Source organism: Drosophila subpulchrella, chromosome 2L (assembly GCF_014743375.2).
Source record: "Drosophila subpulchrella strain 33 F10 #4 breed RU33 chromosome 2L, RU_Dsub_v1.1 Primary Assembly, whole genome shotgun sequence".
Classification (NCBI taxonomy): Eukaryota; Metazoa; Arthropoda; class Insecta; order Diptera; family Drosophilidae; genus Drosophila; species Drosophila subpulchrella.
In genome coordinates, this window is record NC_050610.1 from 4,533,181 (window position 1) to 4,555,172 (window position 21,992).

The 21,992-nt window shown below is 39.4% G+C and overlaps 3 protein-coding genes across 5 annotated transcripts; all 3 read left to right on the plus strand.

Annotated features, from left to right (window-relative positions):
• Positions 1-3,974: 3,974 nt before the first annotated feature.
• On the plus strand, positions 3,975-4,810 carry LOC119547954. Its single transcript, XM_037855004.1, has one exon. It carries the CDS (start codon positions 3,982-3,984, stop codon positions 4,285-4,287), a length of 306 nt encoding a protein of 101 aa, XP_037710932.1. The 5' UTR covers positions 3,975-3,981; the 3' UTR covers positions 4,288-4,810.
• Positions 4,811-5,887: 1,077 nt separating this feature from the next.
• LOC119547332 (protein I'm not dead yet) lies at positions 5,888-8,706 on the plus strand. Of its 3 annotated transcripts, XM_037854139.1 has the most exons (9): positions 5,888-5,985; positions 6,042-6,183; positions 6,234-6,499; positions 6,550-6,664; positions 6,723-6,772; positions 6,832-6,954; positions 7,002-7,683; positions 8,275-8,391; positions 8,442-8,635. In XM_037854139.1, the coding sequence occupies exons 1-9, from the start codon at positions 5,978-5,980 to the stop codon at positions 8,532-8,534; spliced, it is 1,596 nt and encodes a 531-aa protein (XP_037710067.1). In that variant the 5' UTR covers positions 5,888-5,977; the 3' UTR covers positions 8,535-8,635. The 3 variants fall into 3 exon arrangements, with proteins under 3 accessions (XP_037710067.1, XP_037710068.1, XP_037710069.1); XM_037854140.1 differs by lacking the exons at positions 5,888-5,985; positions 6,042-6,183 and having other exon boundaries at positions 6,379-6,499; positions 6,557-6,664; positions 8,442-8,696; XM_037854141.1 differs by lacking the exons at positions 5,888-5,985; positions 6,042-6,183; positions 6,234-6,499 and having other exon boundaries at positions 6,723-6,764; positions 8,442-8,706.
• A 6,600-nt stretch (positions 8,707-15,306) lies between these two features.
• On the plus strand, positions 15,307-16,468 carry LOC119547691. Its single transcript, XM_037854659.1, has 2 exons — positions 15,307-15,864; positions 15,926-16,468. Exons 1-2 carry the CDS (start codon positions 15,361-15,363, stop codon positions 16,244-16,246), a joined length of 825 nt encoding a protein of 274 aa, XP_037710587.1. The 5' UTR covers positions 15,307-15,360; the 3' UTR covers positions 16,247-16,468.
• Positions 16,469-21,992: the final 5,524 nt, after the last annotated feature.

A 21,992-nucleotide genomic window follows, 5' to 3' on the forward strand; every position in this document is an offset into this window, starting at 1 on the left:
CAGATCTGCTCGAAAGCTCGGAAATGAATTGTGGGTTTGTAGAAAACTTGGTAGAGATAACTAGTACCTATTAAATGAAATATTTAGAAATTGATCGTTTTAGAAATTCCTACTTTTTAAATATATTTCATTAGAATTTGCCAAGACTCAAACGTTCTGGGAAAACAGTAGCAGTTCTGGGCTAAATTCAATGTTGAAAATTTTGAGCTTTAACTTAAGAAGATAAAATGGTTCCTTAAAGGTAAAAAATCATCTATTTAGTGTTAAATAAAAATTCCATAAATGTATGCTTTCTGAAAAGAAAACTTTAAGAACTTTAAAAATGTAACTACTGAGAATACGACAATAACCTGAACTTAAAGTTAATGGGTATCGACGGGACTGAAGAGCCTCTTTAGCTGTTTTTTACTTCTGTTTACATATTTGGTGTGGCTGGGTCAGTCAGCATTCATGTATGGGCAAATACATAAATACACCTATTTACGTACTTATATTCCCACTTGTTTGCGCTTCAACCCTGTCTATATTTACCAACTTGTGGGCGTGTTAGGCCACGCACCTTGGTAAATAAATTTGTTAGAGCGAAAGGACCCGCACAGAAAATTAAATATGTTTCAGCAAATAGAGTAAAGGGTGTTGAGCCCTTAAGTGGCCTGGTCAATTTCATGGCATTTAATATTCACTTAAATAAAACATTTTGTAAACAATATTCATTTTCTTTAAGTAGGGTATAGAGTAAGAAATGTGCAAATATGATGAATATGGTTTAGTGCTAGCCATTATCTTTAATAGTACAGGCTCAGCACTTTTGATATGAAACGTGGCTCGGAACATAAGGAATGTTAAGGACCATGAGGTTTGCTTTTCCTTAGAAGCACCCATCATTATTCCGCTGAAAGTGACCTCCATTGTTTTAAATTGCAAGGAACAATCACTCTCACAGCCATATGGCATTGAATTCACACAAAGGAAGCCGAAATGGGAGGCCAAACTAATTATTATTATAAACGAATTGTGCTATTTAATGCTCAAATTGCATTATGAGACGCAGGCTCATGTTGACATTTTCACGATTAACAATGGCTATCATTATGAGGATGTTGTTTTCGAGCTCATTTCCTTTTTATTATTATGACACATGGAGTTGGGGCTCAAAAGTGCGCTTTTTAAATGGAATTATTTCCGGCGGAAATTAAGATTCGACATTGTGTGTGTGTGCGGGGTGCCATAATTCCCACTGAATAACCATGCATGGCCTTAATGTCTGATGGCAATCAGACGATGGTCCTTCATCCATTGAGGCGATTGACTGTCAGGCGAACTTTTGTCGATGGGGAAGTGAAAAATCATCCTCGCAGCCAGTTATCCAGCTTCCCCGTCACCCAGTCACCCAGTTGCACCCAGCTGCATTGGAAATATGACAACTAAGGGACTCAAATGATAAATGACGCCTCCCCGGGCGCACAATGGGCGAAAGAGAAACAAATGTACGGCAAGATGCGGATAAGTCGACATCGACTATGATGTTGATGACTCGCACATTGTCGCCCCGTGGCTTCTGCATGATGAAGCGAATGAATGAAGATTTATGGGGCATTAGACATATGCATGTGGGTGCCGGCGTTGCGGATACTTGCTGCGATTATTACTGGTTGGGCTGCAGTTCGCTCCTCTTCCATGGGAATAATTGCAGTAATTTGCTGGGCGTAATTATGGCGCGTCATTAGTTTTGGCGCCATTTTTGCCCCGGAAATACGATAGATGTAACAAGTAAAACTGGTTTTTGTGAGTCAATGGAGTTCTTCGTCCCTCTAACACTCTTTTTCTAACTCTGCTTTGATTTAAAGCACTGAATTCAATTACACAAACATCAATTTTTATGCATCCCGCAACGATTATAAAGTCTTTCAATTTGGTTTCGAAATGTAAAAAACCCTGTGAAGTACGCACATGCCTGTAAATGTGTAATTCTTACACAGATTTAAGGCTGGCTTTCATTCAAATGAAGCGAACAATGGCCTCAGGCCACCTCAGTGACAGCGATGAAAGGCATAATTGAATTTTTCTGTTGAGAATTTTTTAATTTCAGCAGCTACCCACATCAACAATACAACGAAAAGCCAGCAGGTGGGCTCTCTTTGGCTTTCACAGCCCTTTGTGTCTGTTTTGGCCCTAATGGAGTTGTTTTCGGGCTAGGATCGATGTTTGGCACATGGTCGGGCCATTACCAGGGCTCACCCCTGTTGTACAAACATCATTAGCAGGGAGGTAGTCATCTTAAAGGTTAAGCTCGTTGGCCTGCCATCTGATTTAATAGTACGGCTAATTAATAAAAGTTACGAAAATCGCTGTTTAAAAGCGATGTAGACAGCGACAGCCTTACAATATTGGGTTCTTTCGCGACCCTAATGCACTAAGCACTGCTGGAAATCGCTTCATTAAAGGACTTAGCAAGTTTTTAAATTTACTTAAATGCTTAATGACGCTTTGTGCCCCCCCTGCACTTACTTTCAATGGCTGGCAGACTCCACTTAAGCTGTAAAAAAGATCTAGGGCTGAAAAGCCCGTCATACTGGCTTTTGCAAAAAGTTTACCTTAATCCTTTGCGTATTTCCGAATGAATTTCATGCTGAGATTTGTCCATCAAGCGGCGTAGCTTTCACCAGGATGGAGATTAAGATGGAAGAATTAAACATTTTTTACTTAATGCCAATCAAAATCAGAAATAAATTCCCTTTTTTTTTGCTGTGTTATTGCATTTTTCACAGGTAAGGTGGCACTTCAGTTGTCCAATTTGCACTTATATTTACACAGACAATTTGTTTGCACAGCCTGACACGGTGCGAAAAAAGCGGAAATGGGCGCGTAAATATGACAGCCTCGCGAACCGACAGTAACCATCATATAGATAGCATAAAAGTTACTTCCTCAGCCACGTTATTAAATAATAAAACGGAGAAATTTACACTCGATTGCATGCATCATTCGAGGTCGATTCTGCACCGGGGAGTGGCCAAAGAGTAGGGGACCGGGCATTCATTTCGCCGAATGCAATTTTAACCAGAAGAATGACGACGTACAAAAAAATAAAGGTGGCGATAATGAAAGGGACGAACAAAGAAAAAATGGCTAACAAGCAATTGAAAGGGGCTAAAAACAAACGAAAACTTTGTGCGAAATTAAAGCGTTGAAAAGGGGAACGGCGAATGGTACGTGTTAAAGGGCATTTCACTTTGGGATCCTGAAAAAATATTGATTAAAATGCTGCGGGCCTAAAAACTAGTAATGAAAGAAATTATGTGTAAAGGCAGCTGAAGCACTGGTCTACAAATTATCGAAAACAAACATGGTTTTAGTTGAGACACATAGAAAAATACATTTTGTAAACCAAACTTTAGAGAAATAAAAGATTTAAAGTATTAAATGCTAGATAATATATTTATTCTTGAAACTTGATAAGTTCAATAAAAATCTTTAAGACAATATTTAAAACAAGACTGGAGCATATACGAGTAATACAATTTTAAGATTGTTAGAAATGGATTCTCAATTACGTTATTTTGCGAAGATAGATTTTAGGAAACTAAACCGATTTCGTAGCATGGTGTTTTATAAAAAATTTCTTCTGAGAACTGTCAGTGAAATGCATAAATTACAAATTGAAAATTTAATTAAAAATGTGTCAAGCTACCAAGAAATTAAAAACGGAATTCTTGTTACCTATTTTCAAAAAATGTAAAAGCATAATTTAAAATGTGGCTTACAATTTGGCTAACAAATTTCATTAAAGAACTATCATAAGTCTTGAAAACCAATCAAGCAAGTTATGAATAAGCCTGTAAATAAAGTACCGCTTGCTATGGAATTTGATGATAGTGTTTCGAGGAAGCAATGAAACTGATGAAAAACTGCGAGCAATCATTAACAGCTGGTCGGATTCAACTGAACAACCACTGGCTCAGTCGCCTGCTAGCTGTCGCCATGAGCACGTCCACATCAGCCGCACTTGGATGGTTAATATTCCTCCCTGTGGTCCTGATGCAGCAGGACACTCAGACAGCCAACTGGTCGGCCCAAATCGAACTGGAGCTTCAGGAGCAGCCGGACAAGTTGGCCTATTGCCGGGCCCTCCAGCAAAAGAATCTGCAAATAGTGCTCCAAAACACTGGATGTGCCTCTATTCTGAACGACCAGCTCGCCGTGACAGGCGAACTGCTACTCGAGACTCAAAAGCGCTGCTGGTCCGGATGGGTGCTCTCTGGAAGGCGATGCCGCAAGATAGCCTGAATGTGGAGTCTTTAAGGATAACCAAATCCTCGAAAGTTTAGGCAAACGAAAATAAAGAACACAATGGCAAATTGCACCCAGATCCCAGATTTTTGAGTTGATTTCAGGCTCTCCACTGCCATAAAACCCAAGCATCCATCATATATTCGTGCTAACCCTAATCAAGGAATGGTTCGTTATGTGTATAGACGTCATGTTGGCTTGTCAGGTCGCCTTTGGGCAAATAACAACAATGGCCGACGGATGAAGCTGAAAGAGCGTTGTGAGCCATTTTTGTTTATCAACCTTCCGTATGGAAAAAAGTGTCCAAAGAAGTCAATCAACTTCCGCTTAGCCGTTGCCTTTTTTTGGCCCGTTTGGCCAGTTAGTCCAAGGATTCCTTCCTTTAGTGTCTCGCATGGTTGCCATCGCCACTAAAACGCCAAAATACCGAGTGTCAATCTAAAAACCAGTAACGGAATGTTGGCGCCCATGAACACTGGTGTTATGAGTGGTTTCGTTGTTCAAGTGTGAAAAGCTGAGAATTTAATATCTGGTGAAGCATGTGGATTTCGTACACGGGCACTGACGTATTAATACCCACATTTCAGCAAATTATTTGTGCTGAAATTAATATCGTCTCACATGCGGTACTCCAGTAGCTCCACATTGCATAATTCTTTGTAAAAATCATAGATATTAATATGAAATTAATAGATAATGATCTAAGCGATTATAGGAAGCAATGTTAAGTAATTCAAGGTCGGGAATAACTAAATAAATTAATATTATTTTATAAGGATCATTTCATTATTCCATTTATTTTGTTTCTGGATTACTTAACTTAAATTGTGAATTTCTGTATAAATTTTGTATTAAAGTTATATTAATTAGATTAATAATGTCGTAATTCTAATATGCTAGCTCCTAAAAATCATTGTAAGTTTTATTATCGCTTGGAGCTGAATTTATATTGATGTAAACATGCGCGGATCCACGGGGGGTACGGGGGATAGACCCCCCACTCGGCTAAGAATGTATATGAAATATAAAGTTTATTTCATATTTTTGATTATTACAAATCCAAATTTTTTTTATTTCCCCCACCCCCACAACCAAATTCTTAATCCCTGGATATAAGTAAGAATTTACCCAGATTCAGCGCTAAGCGGTCTCCGTAACACCCCCATAAGTGTAAAATATGTAATTCAACATTATCTGGAGGGGACTTCTACTTCTGCTCAGGTACTAACGAAGCAGAACGGTGAATAGTCACGCAAAATTGCCGACGACGGCGCGTTGTTACGGGCCACGTGTTCCCGCAAAGTTGCAACTTGCAATCGACCCACGGAGCACAATGCGTCTCGGTGTCTTCTGTCCCGACTTTCCACCGACCATTGCCGACCAAAGTTTTTATTGGCTAAATTCCCTGCCGCTGTTCGCGTTGCAGTTATAAGTCAGTGCAGAATTCTTGACCTACTACGTGAGTTAACTTGGCTATTAAGAAAAAAACTTTACCAATAAAAATTCAGACGATTAGTTCAATATTTCTAAAGCACTAGGTGGACCTTAAAATAGTTAAATATTACTAAAAATATAGAAATAATCATTCTTTATAGACATACATATAGCATAGCAACCATATCAGTGTCAAACATTAAAACTTCGAAACAAAATTTAGTTTCCGAGAAAACTAGTTTAGTTGAACAAAATGGCAGCGTAAGTATGTTAATGGGCATAAAAGAATTTTAACAAAAGGCTTTCCTCTCCACAAGTACCCAAGATTACAAGCCTGGCGATATTCCATACGAGGAGCAAGATGATCGCAGATTGTTCTGTAAATTCCACTACAAAGGTGTTCTCATTTTGGTCATACCTATATTACTTGGACCTATATTAATCGGACATCCAGTTTTGGTAAGGATGTGTAAGACCCTTTAAAATTGGAACTAACTCCTTTCTTGCAGGTTTGCCGCTTCTTGTACATATCATTATGTTTTTACCTATTCTATATCCTAAATTTAATGGCCCGAGGAGCGGTAGCCTTTATCTACATCACGTTTATACCCATTGCGGGCATTGCGTCCTCGGGCCAGGTCGGAACCGCCTACTACAGCGATCTAATATTCTTGGTGTTCGGATCTGTTTTCCTGGGGATTATGATGGACAGTTCTAGGCTCAGCGAACGCCTGGCGATGTGTGTTATCGCCATTGTTGGTAGCAGTCTGAAACGGTAAGATTTTAGGTAAGGAAACTCTAACACTAAAGATATCCATTCCGTAGTCTTCAGATTTTCTTGACCGGTGTCGTTTTTATTGTTGCCTTCTTGGTGCACCCAGTATTAGCCGCCGCCTTTTGGATGAAAGTGTCCCAGGCGGTGATAACGGAATACAATAATGTAGGCAATCAATAGCTATACTATAATTAGTTATAATCGCAATTCGTATACCTTCCAGGCTGGCGTTGTGGTAATGAACTCTGATGAAAAACCCTACGAGGTTGGATCGTGAGTGTTGGTTTATAGTAATGTTCCAATTTAAAGTAAACTGCTAATCTGGTCCTTAGCAAGCCATATCCTACGCGTCCTGTAATCGGGATTTATCTAACCTGTTGCTATACCGGCACAATAGCTGCCTGTCTTTCTCCTTTCGTGAATCCCAACGGTGCCATAGTCGACGCTTACTGGGGGTATTTCTAAACTTTTAAGAGAGACTTACCTATATAGTTTTTTCCAGATTTTTTAGTGTTATAGGCATGATGATGATTATGGCGGTGCCGGCCATATTGGGGCTGGTTGTGATGGTCCTTTGGATTCACATCCTCTTCCTCGGACTTTTCGGTGGCAGTGTGAAAAGAGACCTGGCAGAGCTGGATGGAAATAGGGCGGGCTTCAAGCAGACCATAGCCGACAGGAAAGAGGCGTTGGGGCCCTGGACCGTATATCCCATACTGGTCTTATTGCTGATAATCATAACATTCATACTGGTTGCCACACGCAAGCCGCGAGTCTTTAGGGGCTGGGATGATGTAAACCTTTATATGGAGTCAGGTTACTCGGTCGCGGTTATTGGCATTGCCATTGTATTCTTCGCTCTTCCGGCCAACTACTTCTTCTGCAAGTATTACGTCTGCCGCCGGCCGACCAAGGAGGGCACTGCTCCCTCACTTCTCGGCTGGAAGGCGGTGAATACCAATACTCCTTGGGCCGATATCTTCATGCTGGGCGCCGCCGTTTGCTGTATCTATTGTGCCCAGGCATGCGGCTTTATTGCCCTCGTGGCAGAGTCCACGGGCAGCAACGAACCTAAATTGGGTGGGGCGCAGTTCATTGTCGGGACCCTGTTTGGAACCCTGCTGACGAATCTATCACCGGGTACTACCGTGGCCAGGATAGCTCTTCCCACCATCGCAAGAGGGGTGAGTTATATTCCTACAAAGATATCCACACGGATTTGTGATCCAGCGCTTAAAATAAAATTATACTAAGCCGCATACTTTAGGAGTGGATACACACAGAAACAAAATATTTCTGATAGGTTCTCTCGATCGTTAAAGTTAGGCAACATCAAAATAATCTCAAAATCGAAATGTTGGTTCTCTCGAGACCACTTGTCTCTCTTTTTTGAGATTGCTTTTTGGAAAAATTGAGAAGATAAATTCTTAAATTGAGAACATTTCATCTTTGGTACCATCCGTTCTCCTGGGTTCCTGGGTTACACATTTTTACATTTAGGTTATACATTTCAGGATTGTAGAAAAGGGTTTTATTTTAAAAAACGCCAAAAGTAATCCCAAGGCAGCTAAAAAATATTGCAGTCCCAGTATTAAACTTTCAAACGTGATCTGCTTAATAATCAGTCGGCCAATTTGTAACTATTCACAAAATGTTTCCCTGCATATATAAATACAATTGAGTTGATATATGATTTTTGAATCACTGAACTATGAGAGGTAGAATTTTTCTGTAAATATTGATATATACATATATTTCACTTACTTTATTTACAGGGAGTTAGCTTTTCCCTGCCGTTCGCCACCGCACTGCACAATCAGTTTTTGCTACCCGTGAGCTGCCCCGGAAACCTTATCGTTGCCGGCTGGGGCAATATAAGACCTTTCCAATTCGTAAGTACTTGAAGTTGACAAATAACTTGAGCTCTCATCCGCCTTTCTAGTTGTTGGCTGGAAGTGTCCTGGCGATTTTCATGTTCATTACGATAGCTGGCTTTACCGCGTTGCTCGGCAGCAGGGCTGTACCATTTTTCTAATTTAATAATTTAATGGTTTTCAGTGCATGCTAACCCCCAAATATCTGTTTCGATCTCGACCGCATTTAATAAAATTACCCAGTAACCAATCTGCATTGCAGTGTGTTGAGCTGCCTTGTTGACACGTTTAGCATACACAATCGGAGCAGGAACTGGACTGGGATTGTTTGGCAACAGCTGCTCAACGGACATCTATCTCTGGGAAAGGTGCGGTGAAAACAAAATACTGCTGTCGTAGTTGTTTTGAGAAACATAAAAAGAACATGTATCATACTGCAAACAAACAAAGCCAAAACCTTCAGGCACAGGTGCATAAAGTTTTTCACTCTGACTTTTTCAAATGAATTTAAAATTGGATATTATGTGCAGTGCAAGACTTAGATCCGATGTCTGTTTAATAGAGTTCGGCTAACAAGCCACATCTATTTAATTCTTCTGATTTCATAATTAGATTTTAGCTTCAACGAATTAAGAATTTCTTAAAAATTGTATTTGTTTAATGTTAGTTTGGGTTTCAATTTCAAGAACACTTGATTTGCATATATGTAATCAGATGTAAAATATAGATATGAGAATAAAAATACGAATTACATTTGTATGGTATTTATTAATATTAATTAATGTTAAACAGGTATTGAACAGGTATTTACTTTGTTGTATTTAAAGCATCTCTAAGTAAAGACAAAATAGGAAGAACACAACGAAGAGAGCCCAATATAAACACGATATTAAAGAGCTGCCCGAGGGTCAACGCTTTTAAGCAAATTACACAGTTTCGCATTTAGGGTAATCCCCTCCTGGTCATTCGCACCTAATTCACATCGCTCTAATCCAAACATTGCCCACACAAGTGTTGGCACTAAATAATTCATTTGTTAATTTAGACGAGGACCATGGGCGTCTATATACGTATGTATCTCTCTAGCAAACTCTTCCGGCTGAATACTTTCCGGCTCGGTGGTGGACCTATTCCGCTCCTGCCAAAGTACCTTAGCGGCTGGAGGTCCTGGCGTCACCAGCTTTGGGACACATTTATATTGAAACTATTTAAATATTAATTTCGTGGCTCACAGTTCGTGAATATTCATAACACTCACGACAATTCAAAATTGCACATTTAATTGATTTCGCCAAGGTTAACGGACGCTCTTTTGGTCTGCGAAACATTTGAATAAACTAATACATTCAAAATTTTGTTTCAGAACATCACCTGAAATAAGGTTAGTATTAAATTTGTTTGTAGACATGAGAACTATTTATTGTATTAGTCCCCCCTATGCTGCTTTTAGTTTTATTCAAAAGCATTTGTTTTTGTAAGTTTGTTAGTTGTGGAAAATATTATTGGCCTAATAATAATCAATCATAATAAGAAATAATCTGCATTTAGTCTGTGTCACTTTGCCACTTCTTATTGTGATGCCTTTCAATTTGTTATAAAAATCCCATGGGCTTTCATACTTCTTAGTCAAATGCGGATTTCCATCTTTAAGTCATTGGGAACCCAAAAGGGGAGCGCATAAATTATGCATATATATTCAAATATCATGCACGCCTTAAGCTGATTTTCCCCGCTGGCAAATACCGAGCTCACTGGCATTTCCGCATTCCCAAATCTAGGCTCATTATCCTTCTTGACATCTGCCCAGGTTTTGAGGAAAATATCGGCACAAAATTATTCCCAGCTTATAACCATTGTGCTTTTTGTTGTATAAAAATAGCTGAAGACTTGTGGCTTTACATTTAAAAAGCGTATTAAAATAAGTATTTGTTTTGCAATCTGTCTATCGTTTTTTTGTATAGTTACTATAAATTTGTTACATTGAATGTTTATTTATTTTTAGTTAGTTAAGTTTAAATTGAAGATAATGCTCAATGTTTTAATTAAAATGTTTTCTATAAATATCTTTCCTGCTGTGCTGTCAGGTGCAATCGCGTCTGTGACTGATTTTGATATGCCGACAGGATTTCAGAGAAACAAAAATTAAAAGGCAGTGTGATATTTTTACCCATTGTCTTAAAACAAAACAATGCAAATTTGGATATAAAACAGACAGGTTTGAAAGGAAGAAAAAATTTGCGTCACTACAGTGCGCTCCAAAACAAACATGGTGTCGGATTATTCACCTGCGGCGCCATTATTTCCATTCATTATAACTTCCAGAGTCTACTCTCTTTATATGCATGTGCTCCGAAGTATAATATCTTTTCTGTTGTTGTTATTTGGGTCTTCTTCGGTTGCATTGTTTGCTTCATAGACATACCCCCTAAGGTTTCAAGATAACTACCAAACAGAAAGCTAAAGTCGCCCATTGTCCTTCTGGTAAAATGTGGTCTGGAGCAGAAATGCTGCTTCAATGGATTTTTTCAAGCCTTTTTATTGTATAGTAATTCTAACAATAAAATGAAACAAAGTATTTTATCCAAATAATAGATCCATTTAAGAGAGCATTCAATAATCGCAAAACGTAATCATTGAATGATGAACCAAACCTTTTATAAATTTTCATAATTAAGTCAGACAGGCATTCAGATATTTTTTTGAACCTTTTTACTAAAAGCTTTAATTACAATCGAACAATTTATTATGTTTTCTATAAAATGTATTTTCCTAATTAAATCAGGCTTTTAAGTTTACATATAAAATCCGTGTTATAAACGGCCATTCAGCAATACATTTTTTCATACCTTTTTATGAAAAGCCTCAAATCGAATGTCTGACATTTGTCACAGATAAAAAAGTAGAACAATACGCCTATTTTTTAAGCGCTGAGTATATGCAAACAGCTGGATGAGGAATTCGGCCAACAAAACACACAATAAAAAGTAAACTAATGAAATTAAAACGATTTTATCGGAGCAAATAAACAATTGCCGTTGATGTTGATGGCGTCGCGCATGTGCACACACCAATAATCATGATGGCAAATTGTATTAAATTTATGTTCTATGCGATAAAGGCCTCATTTTTGACCAGTCATAATAAGCGTCCTATTGGTTTTATGATGTTTTTAATTTAAGCGCCTAGTGAAAAAAGAGCCGTTAAATTAGCACAAAAACAACGACGGCAAAGTCAGAAGGGAAAATTCATTTGCCGGCGGAAATCGGGCAGCCATGACGCCATTTTTCAAAATGGTTGTCAGTGTCCATTTTTATTTGCCTTTCCGTCCGTCAGTCGGTCGCTCTATCTCTCTCTGTCTGACTGCCTATTGCCATCTCCCTCTAGTGATTAGCTGTCACGAAGCTGCGGCGAAAAGCAAAAATGAATTATTATCGCGTTGCGTTCCAAATGTTGACATAGATTTAAATTATTTGTAACAAAATCAACGAACTGTGGCCGCTCCGCCTTCCCCTGATCTGCTTGGGTTATCCTTCAGTCTTCTCACGCCCCAAGGTCCTGTTGCTGATTTGATTGCCCAGCAAAATGTTTGAGCAAACACCACAAGACCCGCGTTTGAAATGCTCTTTTAAGGAATTTCCTGGGATTAATAGCTAGGAGGCATATGCTTTATAGAAAATGAAATAATTTAAAAGTAAGTTGAAACCGCTTTTGTCCTTAAATTCCCTTTATATATATTTGAAAAAGGTTATTGTTTTATAAATCGAATTAGGACCAGTTTCTTGAGTTCCTGATATCTATCTGTCTGAAAATGCTAGAGACCTGATAAACTTGTCGTAAAAGCAAATCCCGACTCCATTAATATATTTCAACTAGAAACAATTACAAAGTGCTGTTAAGTACAAAACTGAGCTGCTTAGCGAAATCATAGGGATTGCTTAGATTATTTCATAAGCTATTTAAGTTTAGATTACTTTTGGGATTATAAAATTTAATATTATTAAGCTTTGTGATTGCCGCTCAAGAAATCCAAGATTTTCTTAGCAGAACTTTTTTTGTCGGAGAAATTTTAACCGGCACTCGAGAAACGGGACCTCTTATTTCCAATTTTACATAGTAGTGTCTTTAATATGTAATATATTCATATACACTGCCTAATGTGGAACTTTTAAAAGTGGGAGTCTTAGATGTAATAAAAATAATTCTTTTTAAAACATTTTTCATATATAAAACACTTTACAGCCTTATATTATAGATAATAAATCTAAGTCTTATATTCGAAGAACTTTACTAGAGCGTTTTATTCTTTTACAAATACTTTTAAATCTTTGGTCAAGAATAAAAATTATTCCATAAAGTCTTGATGCCACTTGCTTGTTTAAAATGGCTTTGGAAAATGTTCATCACGTCTTTTCTTGTAACAAGAAGAAGCCAACTAATAGGCTCAATTAATAAACTTTCTTTGGGCGTGGGAACTTGCGATGGTTGGTTAGAAAGTTTTCCTACAGCTCATTTATTTCGAAGGCTAATAGTAAACATTTCTTTGCAAATCCAAGACCGTGGCAAGGCCAATGGTATTGTCATTACTTTCACTGCCATCTCGGTAGTAATTAGGCTTTAGGATATAGTTTCACTTTGACCAAGTTGTCATAATGAATATTTCTAGGTCAAATATAAGGGTTATATTTCTGTTTACTAGTTATGACATTGTTTTTCCATTTCCCAACTGTTTCGGACTTTATTGTCCCTAAGAATTATATAAGAACATGCCTTTGTTGGTGACAAGGTTTTTCTTTTTCTTCCAAGCCATTGAAATTGCCTACGTCTTTTCCGAAAACCTTGTGGTAATTTCTGATAAATACCCATTTTTCTGTTCGAAAGAAAGGGGAATAAAGGAAAGCTTGGATGTCAACAACAAGGATTGCTTTTCCATTTTCTGCTTTTATGGTATCTTCTCTTCCGTTCTGGTGTTTCCCTTCCAACTGCTCATTACCTTGAACCAGCTTCAATGTTTTCCACTTGTGGCATTAATTTCTGCTGTGTAAGCAGATAAATTGCAAAATGTCAAAAGTTGTTGACAGTCATTGGCATCAAAATGGAACCCAGTCACTCTGCCGGACCCTGACTCTTCGAAAACAAGTGGCGGTGTCCATCAAAGAGCAAAGTAAACTCAAACACTTTATAAATTGTGCGGATTGACGCAGTCAGATTATGACTTAAGTATTGCAGTAATAAGTATTTTCCTCAACTGCTTACAAATGAAAAGGTTACAAAATGTGATAAGCGAATATTAAGCATATATATATATTAGAGGAAGAAGAGGAAAGATCTGTTTGTACTCGTTACTCGTAGAGTAAAAGATTTGTAGATTCATAGGAAAGTATTTAACAGGTAGAAGGAAAGGTTCCCGAACCCATAAAGTACATATATTCTTGATTAGGATCACTAGCCGAGTAGTTTAAGTCACGTTTGTCTGGCCGTATGGACGCTGAGATCTGAGATTCATGTGAGAACGTTTCACATTCTAACGCCCATAACGCTTAATCTGTCTTCCTGGCGCACATTTTCTTAAATCTTTTGTTAAAGTGTTATTAGGACATTGTTTTGATTATCAATATCCATCTACATGCCAAAAATTGTTCGGACCATCCTTAAAAAGTTATAAGCAATTAAAGGAATCGACGCTAGGTGGCGCAGTGGTCTGGAATCTTGGAAACAGTCGCTATGCTGCTTGCATGTCTCCATCTCCCTCGCACTCTCCTTAGCTGAGTAACAAGTATACGACAATAGTTTTCTCTCTTGTTTCTTCTTCAAAAAGGCACATAAAACACTTAGGGACGGCATAAACATCAGATATTTTTACTTTACTATGTATTTATTTCGATATTTTCATGATGTTTATACCAATTTTTAAAGTCTAGAGTAGTCCTCGATCCCCAATTGAATGCAGACTTAATTATGGTTATGTTATTAACCAGTAACTTGGCCAAGATTTTGGCAGTAATCGGTTCAACAAGAAGGCAATTCGTTGATCGGCTGCAACTCGAGTAGTGCCTCTCCATTAAGAGACTGACCTAGCCGAACATTCCGACCCTCATTCAAAACCATATAGCCACCACAAGGCGGTGTAGGAAAATATTTCCGGATGAGTCTGGTAAGGAATGATACGGTCAGTAGGTATATTTTGAACTCAGTCGGGGGTGGAGAGGTGACCCACCGCCTTCTTGTGGGTAATTAGCTAATGTGCCGCTTGCGGTGTGCCCACGCCATGGGCAACAATTACGGACAATTAGACGCGGCATTGATTTGAATGTTCGCGTCTCATCACATTATGAAGATTCCCCTAGGCCTAAAGCCGCAAACATTATGCGTATTACAATGCCCTCGGGTTGTTTAGGGTTTACCGATTATCAACTAATTAGAATGGGGAGGTTAGGCAATGGACGAGAAGTCCAAGAAGGGATTTGGAAATTTGTTTCTACAAGATTGCTTTTATTAAATTTTTTTAAGTTTCTTATACTTGAAATCCGTATTAACGTCTGATTTATTGTACTGATTACACAGGCACACAACCCGAAAACCATTTCTAGTTTTTCATGATAATTGGAACCTCCTGAGTAAAGGTGGCGGAACCTGTATGGGACTTTACTCCGGACCACCCAAATATCACATTATGAAAGTATCATGGTTCGTGAGAATTTCACAAAGTTAAATTTTGCGTTCCTGTGTTATAATTCTCTGTTATTGATTGGCTACAATTTTTTTTTCAAAAACTCATAAGTTACTTGTATCCAAACAGCCAGTATGTAACCACTCAAGGGTCGCACATATGATACGACGTCTTCTAATTAAATATCCTACTCAAAATCACATTATCATTTTGATTTTATAAAACAAAGTATGCTAAGAATCAAATGTACATTTGTGATTTGTGATATACAGCAGTGCAAAGTTTACATTTCTAAATTTTGATCTCAAAGCGAACTTAAAATGGTGGTAAAACTAATTAAAGGTCTCAAACGTGAGATCAGGCCCTGTGTTCTAAAGTATATGCCGTACTTCGTAATGTCGTATTACTTTATGGAAGTGCTTTACTCAGTGGTGAACACTCCGCTTGTGGGCAGAGAAAGAGCCATTGTGATGGATGTCAACGAGGTGTTTGGCCACTTCTACACCACCTTCGATGTCCTGCTGACCATGGGAGCCATCTTCCTCATCCTCGGCACGCGAAAGGAGGCCAGTGGGGTGACCCTGTTGCTCATCGGAAGAGTCGTCCACCGACTGTTCTTCTCCATATGGACCATATTCTTCTATTTCCTGTTCACTGACAGCTTGGATGTGGGCTCCCTGTTGATGCTGATGGCCGCCAAAATCACACTGAGAGATCAAAATGAATGGCCACAGATGGGCGAGTCGAGGTACCAGATGATGTTGCTGGGCGGAAGACTTTGCTTGTCCAGTTTGTTTATAATGTGGCTGGACGAGGGCATGGAAGTAAGTACTTGTTAAAACAGTGTAGTTATAAGTAAATAGATAGCAATACATATTTCTCCAGACATTTTTCAGCATCGTGTCGATTGGTCTTTTGCTCTTCATTAGCCTTGGCTTCCACTGCAAACTGTTTGCCTATCTGACCGTAGGCGCCTTGTTATATCACGATGTTTTCAGCAATCATTGGAGCATGTTGTGGGGCTGGAACGACACGCTCCTCTCGATGCAGTACTTCTCCCTACTGTTCTGCAAAATTGGCGGGTTCCTGATGCTCTCTGAGCTGGGCGGAGGCAAGTGGTCCATCGATGGATTCAGGAACAGAAAAGCCGGGAAACGGGAGAAGAAAGGCAACTACCGGATCATCAAGAGCCAGGCGTCGGCCTAGGAAAAGTTATCCATCGGATTGAGCCCTATCTTTACTTTTACTCCATCGCCTTTCAACGTTTAGGGGGATTTACATAAACTTTAATGGGAAACACTTTCCCAGCGGCTAATGCTTATTTTTATTTGTATCTCTATTTGTACACCTGCCTCTCGGCATCGGAGTGGGCACTCCAAATGCTCTTTGATTCGCGCCCCAGTCGACGTAAATTATTAAAAAGTCTCGAGTTGCGTTTAAGCGGCTTTCCCCACCGCCCACTCTTTCTATTTTGTTTTTTCTCGAGGCCGGGAAATTGGAACTAGCATGGGTAGATGCAATGCCATAAAATTCTTTAACAAGAAAAAAGGTAGAAATTTGCCACACCGAAGCGAGAATACTCTCGATGAGTATTCGGCTAGAACTGGCTAACTAGTCCCCGAGCGGATTAAGTAAACGTAGAAAGACCTTTTCGGCAGTAAAAAACATTCCACTCCCTTTTATCCCTGTCGCAAACGTCTTCACTTAATTATTGTGACTTTAGCCTGGGCATCAGGGGGCAAAGAGCCAGAAGCCAGGAGCCGAGAGCCGACTTAAAAGGCAACACTGCCGTTAATGAGTTTCTGGAGGCGGATCAGCGCAGCCCGGTAAGATACCAGCCAGGCATGCATTTAACAACCGCAAAGGACGCAGTGACCTTCGCTCTTGGCTGGAAATCCATTTGCATAAGCGGTTGGGGGCCAGAGTGGAATGGAATGGAACGGGGAGTCGAGTGCCCCACGGGAGAATCCAACGACATGTGGACTCCGCTCCACAGCACTCGAGGGTTGACCAGCCCAGAAAAGTGGAAAAGCCGACGAGGAATATACGAACAAGCCCCGCGCTTTTCCTCTATTTTTTTTACTTTTTCTTACTTACCCGCAATGCGTTACTCTTAATTGGAAAGCAGTTGCAATTTTGCTGTTAAGATCCGAACGTTAAAAGTAATTGACAGTATGATAAACAAGCAAACGGCCGAGTCCGTGGCAAAAGGATAATCTGAAACCGACAATAAAAGGGTGGAAGCCCTGTAGCGACTGAGTAAAGTGTAGAGGAAAAGGAAACTACAGATTTGTAGTCGCATCGGAGTTATATATATATATATCTGGTATAGGACTCTTCAAAAGTACAGCTCTAACATGGTAAATAATATTTCTTACATTAATTACACATTGATGAACATTTTCACACTCTTCCGATTTCAGCATGGTCTTCAAATTGTTGGTGGTTTTTCGTTTCCACGGAAATCCTTTGTGAATATATTAGATTTTATTTTGACGATTTGATTACTGTTTTTTTGTATTTTTTCCTTCGACTAAATTAAATTTGCTAGCGCCATGCACATCACATACATCACTTATTTTTATGCAGCTGGGTAGCTAAAAATTCTATGTTTTAATTTTCTAAATGAAACACCTAACCCCTACAAAAGGCATGCAAAAACGCAGCTTTCGCAGGCCATATTAATAAAATAAAAGTTGGGGGGCCAGGAATATGGATAAAAAATAAGAAAACCACTCGGCCAGCGAGGAATATACGATGGCGAAATGGGTCGCATCATGGGGCATTAGAATAACCACAGCCACAACAAGGAATACTGAAGCTGGTTTAATTAAAACAGCGCAACAAAAAGCTCGTGTGTGTGGGCAAGGTAAAGTGAGCACTGTCCTGTGAGTCGTATGGCATTTGCATAAGTAAAGTACACACAAAAATCTACAAATGTATGCATCCGCTGCTGCATTCAAGCCAGCAGACTGTCGTCCCGGAAACTAGACTCTTTAGCCCAACAGGAGTCAAAGCATTTAAGTTTATTTACCCGGGTCGGATTCAGATTTGGAGCAGAAGATACAGCCCGATCTGCAGCTGAATGGCCTCCGCTCGACTAACACTTTACTCAAATAGAGCACTCGTCGGTTAGGGGAACTTAACCAAATAAATGTGTATAATTAATTTGAGCAACTTGAGCTAACAATTTGGTAACAAGAGAAAACTGGGCTAAGTCAAATGTTGTGTGGAATGGCTCTGGAATTTAAGATTTATTGTTCTAATAATGCACAAAAATTACATGAAGACCATTCGATTGTTAATGTCTTTAGTTTAATAACTCTTGGTATCAAAATATAATTTTTACTCATTTATAAAATATTAAACGCTGCGAGTTCGCGAGAAAAACAAAACAAAGGCAAGAGAAAATACGCTTTAATTCTAGTTTTTAGAATAGGTATAGATATTGAAGCACAAAGTACTCGACATAAAAATATATATTTATTCCAACCATAACCATAATTTTATGAACATCATAGCAGGTTAGGCATTTGCATGTTGTCCTAAAAGGTACATTTAAATTTAAGCGGCTTTTCAATTTTATGGAATCAATATCACCTCAAAGAAAATTGTGCATACAAATATTATAGAACATAATTCTTTGATTTACAAGAATAGGAAAATTAAGCAATAGCAATCTTGCATTATTAGAAGGCAACCTTAAATTTTGAATAAAGGCAAGAAGAACTAATTGTTTAAATTTACAAAAATTACTTTTAATGTGAACTGTATTATTACACTAACATTTCTATCTATAAGGTTAGAGAAACAAACTTTATAAGAACAACTGCCAATAAATTGGAGAAGAGTGATAAGAGCTTACAGCAAATTGAAGCTTGATGAGATTGGCCGGAAAGGAAAGGCCCCACTTGCTTGTATAATCCCTCCGAATTTAACTTCAAGTCTGAGCATTGTAAATATTTCACTTCAAGGTTGGTACACACACACGTTCGAGGCGCAATTCTTCGGGGACCATTATCGTCTCGGTCCCAGCGACATCGTCGCATTACGTAAAAGCGCTTTTACGACTACATTTGAGCAGCCGCAAAGAGCCGGCCCCAAAAAAGTAGGCACGGATATTGCGCCATCTAACAGGTTGACTGCGACCAGAGATTTCAGAGTGTGCAAATGGCAGCGACTGAGACAATAAAGCTTAGAGCAGCTCCAATGAGGCATCTGCAAACTCATCTCCCCAGCATTTCGCTCCATTTTATTCGCCTTTATTTTCTGCTATTTTTAAGCATTTTCCAATCAACTCCAAAGCTGGATTATTTCGGTGGCGTGACATTAAACGGCTTTTCAGCTTCATAAAAATTCGCTTCGCCATATTTGACGCTTCTCCGAATTTTTTTCGCATTACCAAGTCATTTCTCGGCAATGTTCACCAATGGCAATTCAATAATAATGCCAGTTTGCCGGGTTATTAAAATTTCAAACAAACATTCATGCTGACTTTGACTTGTGCCGAGTTTTTCTTTCACTCGCTGGCTGCCTTGGCGTTTTTGTTTGTGTCCTTTTTCTTGGGCGCCAAAATGTCAGCGACACGTTTTCCTACAGCGGCAATTTATCATAAATATGCAGGCACATACATATAGGGAAACCTCGCATATTTACTTTATACATATGTGAGGCATGTAAATCCCGGTCGTGTTGGGCGACGCCAAGCGTTCGGTGCCCTTTGTTTATGCTGCTGTCAGGGCTCGTTTAATTCAACATTAGCGCCTTGCAGCGGTCCGAGGTGTTTTCCCAGGGTTTTCCCCTGGTTTTCCACAGTTTTCCCGGTGTTTCAACGCTTTTTAGCAGGCCTCCACCGTTGCGTTGGAACCTTTTGTGCGCCCGCGGCCACTTTTCACGCGCCTTCCCCAGGTCGTCCTGCCCTGTTTAGCGCTCATTTTTTCCAAATTGTCAAACTGTCAAATAAATTACACGCGAAACCGTACAAAAGATCTGACGCAGTTGGGCTTCCTTTGTTGGACTCAACTTTTGTGTGGCATATGCATAGGTTCGTGAGCACATAATGTGGCCAGTCTTTGTGGCCGGCTTTGATTGTGGGCTGGCCTGGCCCACAAAAATGAGCTTTTCATATAAGTATTCGGGATTCGTTGTCAAGGCGGTGGAATATTTGGGGGACCTGTTCCATTGACATCTAGAATATTAGTGCTTTCGCAGCATGAAAACAATTGAAGTGTCTTTAAAAGTCCTCATGTTTGACATATATTGAGACAGGAAACAGAAGACAAGGCTTCCTGGGTAAACTTTTTGAAGGTGGCTTATAAATAGAAAACAGCTATATTTAAATAAATTTATTTAGATATTTGGAGAACTTGATATTATGTCTAAGGGAAAGGCTAGTTCATTTCTGTTATTTAAAAGACTTTTCTGAGCTTTAACAGACAAGCTATTGTCTACCGCTTTTGTACACTGTTCATGTGGCGGCAGAGAATGGTCAGAGCTATCTGCAAGCCCCGCATAAGAAGCTGGACAAAATTTAAATTAATTAATGTCGTTTAGTTGTTTTCCCTGCTTGCTTTGATCTTTATAATTTTTAAGGAGTACAGGAAAACCCCAAGTCTTGAAATAAAAATATTTTTCCAAAGTATTATTTAACAACGGCTCTAGAAGAAAGCGATATTATACTTTTCAAGTATTTTATGTGCTCTATATTAATATTTGGCCAAGACCCGCATCCACACGCTGTCATCGAGAACTTCGCTACATGCTCGTCTATGCAAGCAGGCACTGGCAATAAAGACTTGGCCAAAAGTCAAGCGGATTTCGGTGCGGCAAAGTTTGTCTAGGCAAAAGCCGCTTATTCTAGTTAAATAAAAGTGCTACAAGAGCTGAGCCCGCACACAGAAGCACACATAGATGCCCGTCTGGAGCCCGAAACTCATTGCGAATTTCGCCAACCAGACTTTAATTGCATTTCCACTGGAAACTTAAATTATGCCGGCATTGTGCCACTGCAGGAGGGCCGAAAGTTTAATTCACGCCCAATTTAAACGGATTTCAGACGCTTGGAAGCGTTCCAACCTTAAGTCCCAGCCCTTTGTCTTCGTCTTACTCCGGCATTCACCTTAGCGACTTACGAAAAAGGACAGTCTATTTATTTATGCCAGATGTGCGCCCGTCTTCTGTTTGGTTTCCCACACGGTGGCTGGAATTTAAATTTAAATATTTAAAAAGCAGCGCCAAAACCCCTGTGTGCGGGGGCTAGAGCCCATAAATATGCAATGAAGTTTGAGCGGTTTAAGTTGAAGGCCTTTCTGGTTTCAACATCGGATTCGAAACGTCGCCGCCTATTGAATCAGTCGAAATTTTTTATGAGTTTTTAACTAATACCAACCGGCGCCTTGAAGGTCCAAATGGGGAGGTTAATTAGTGGCAGCTGCTGCCTTATATTTCATTATGCCTCCTCAACCTCAACCTCGACTTCTGACTGCATTATCTCCCAAGGAGCAAACTTCCGCACACATTTCGGCCCACGAAATCCTCATCTACGGAAGTCGTAAAAAGTTTAACGTGTTCTTAAACTTGTCCGCCGACCATCGATGGAATTTTTTTGTTCAACGCAGAAAACTCTATAAAAGTTTCAAATTGTTACACGGCGAATGACACGCGCTGGAGTTTCATTCGAGACCACCCTCATTTCCATTCCCATCTATACTCCCAGGACCTGGATCCAGATACCCGCATCCGGTGGTCTGTGTGTTAATCTGTTGAAATTTGCGTTTTAATAGAAATGTGTTTGTGCGACTCGGAGTGTGGGCTGTGGTACTTTTACGCGGTTGAGTTTTAAAAATATTTTCCCTGGGCCCAAGTTTGTGGGTGGGTCTGGTTGGGGAGGAATATAAAAATGCTTATTGCCTTTAAGTACGTGATTTTGCTTTGGAACATTTTTTGGCACAAG

Bases quoted from the DNA above. Each gene is read 5' to 3' on its own strand.
- LOC119547954 (XM_037855004.1), top strand. From the start codon at position 3,982: ATGAGCACGTCCACATCAGCCGCACTTGGATGGTTAATATTCCTCCCT.
- LOC119547332 (XM_037854139.1), top strand. The intron at 6,500-6,549 runs GTAAGATTTTAG...TCCATTCCGTAG, and splicing joins GTTGGTAGCAGTCTGAAACG to TCTTCAGATTTTCTTGACCG. The intron at 7,684-8,274 runs GTGAGTTATATT...CTTTATTTACAG, and splicing joins TTCCCACCATCGCAAGAGGG to GGAGTTAGCTTTTCCCTGCC.
- LOC119547691 (XM_037854659.1), top strand. From the start codon at position 15,361: ATGGTGGTAAAACTAATTAAAGGTCTCAAACGTGAGATCAGGCCCTGT. The intron at 15,865-15,925 runs GTAAGTACTTGT...ATATTTCTCCAG, and splicing joins GGCTGGACGAGGGCATGGAA to ACATTTTTCAGCATCGTGTC.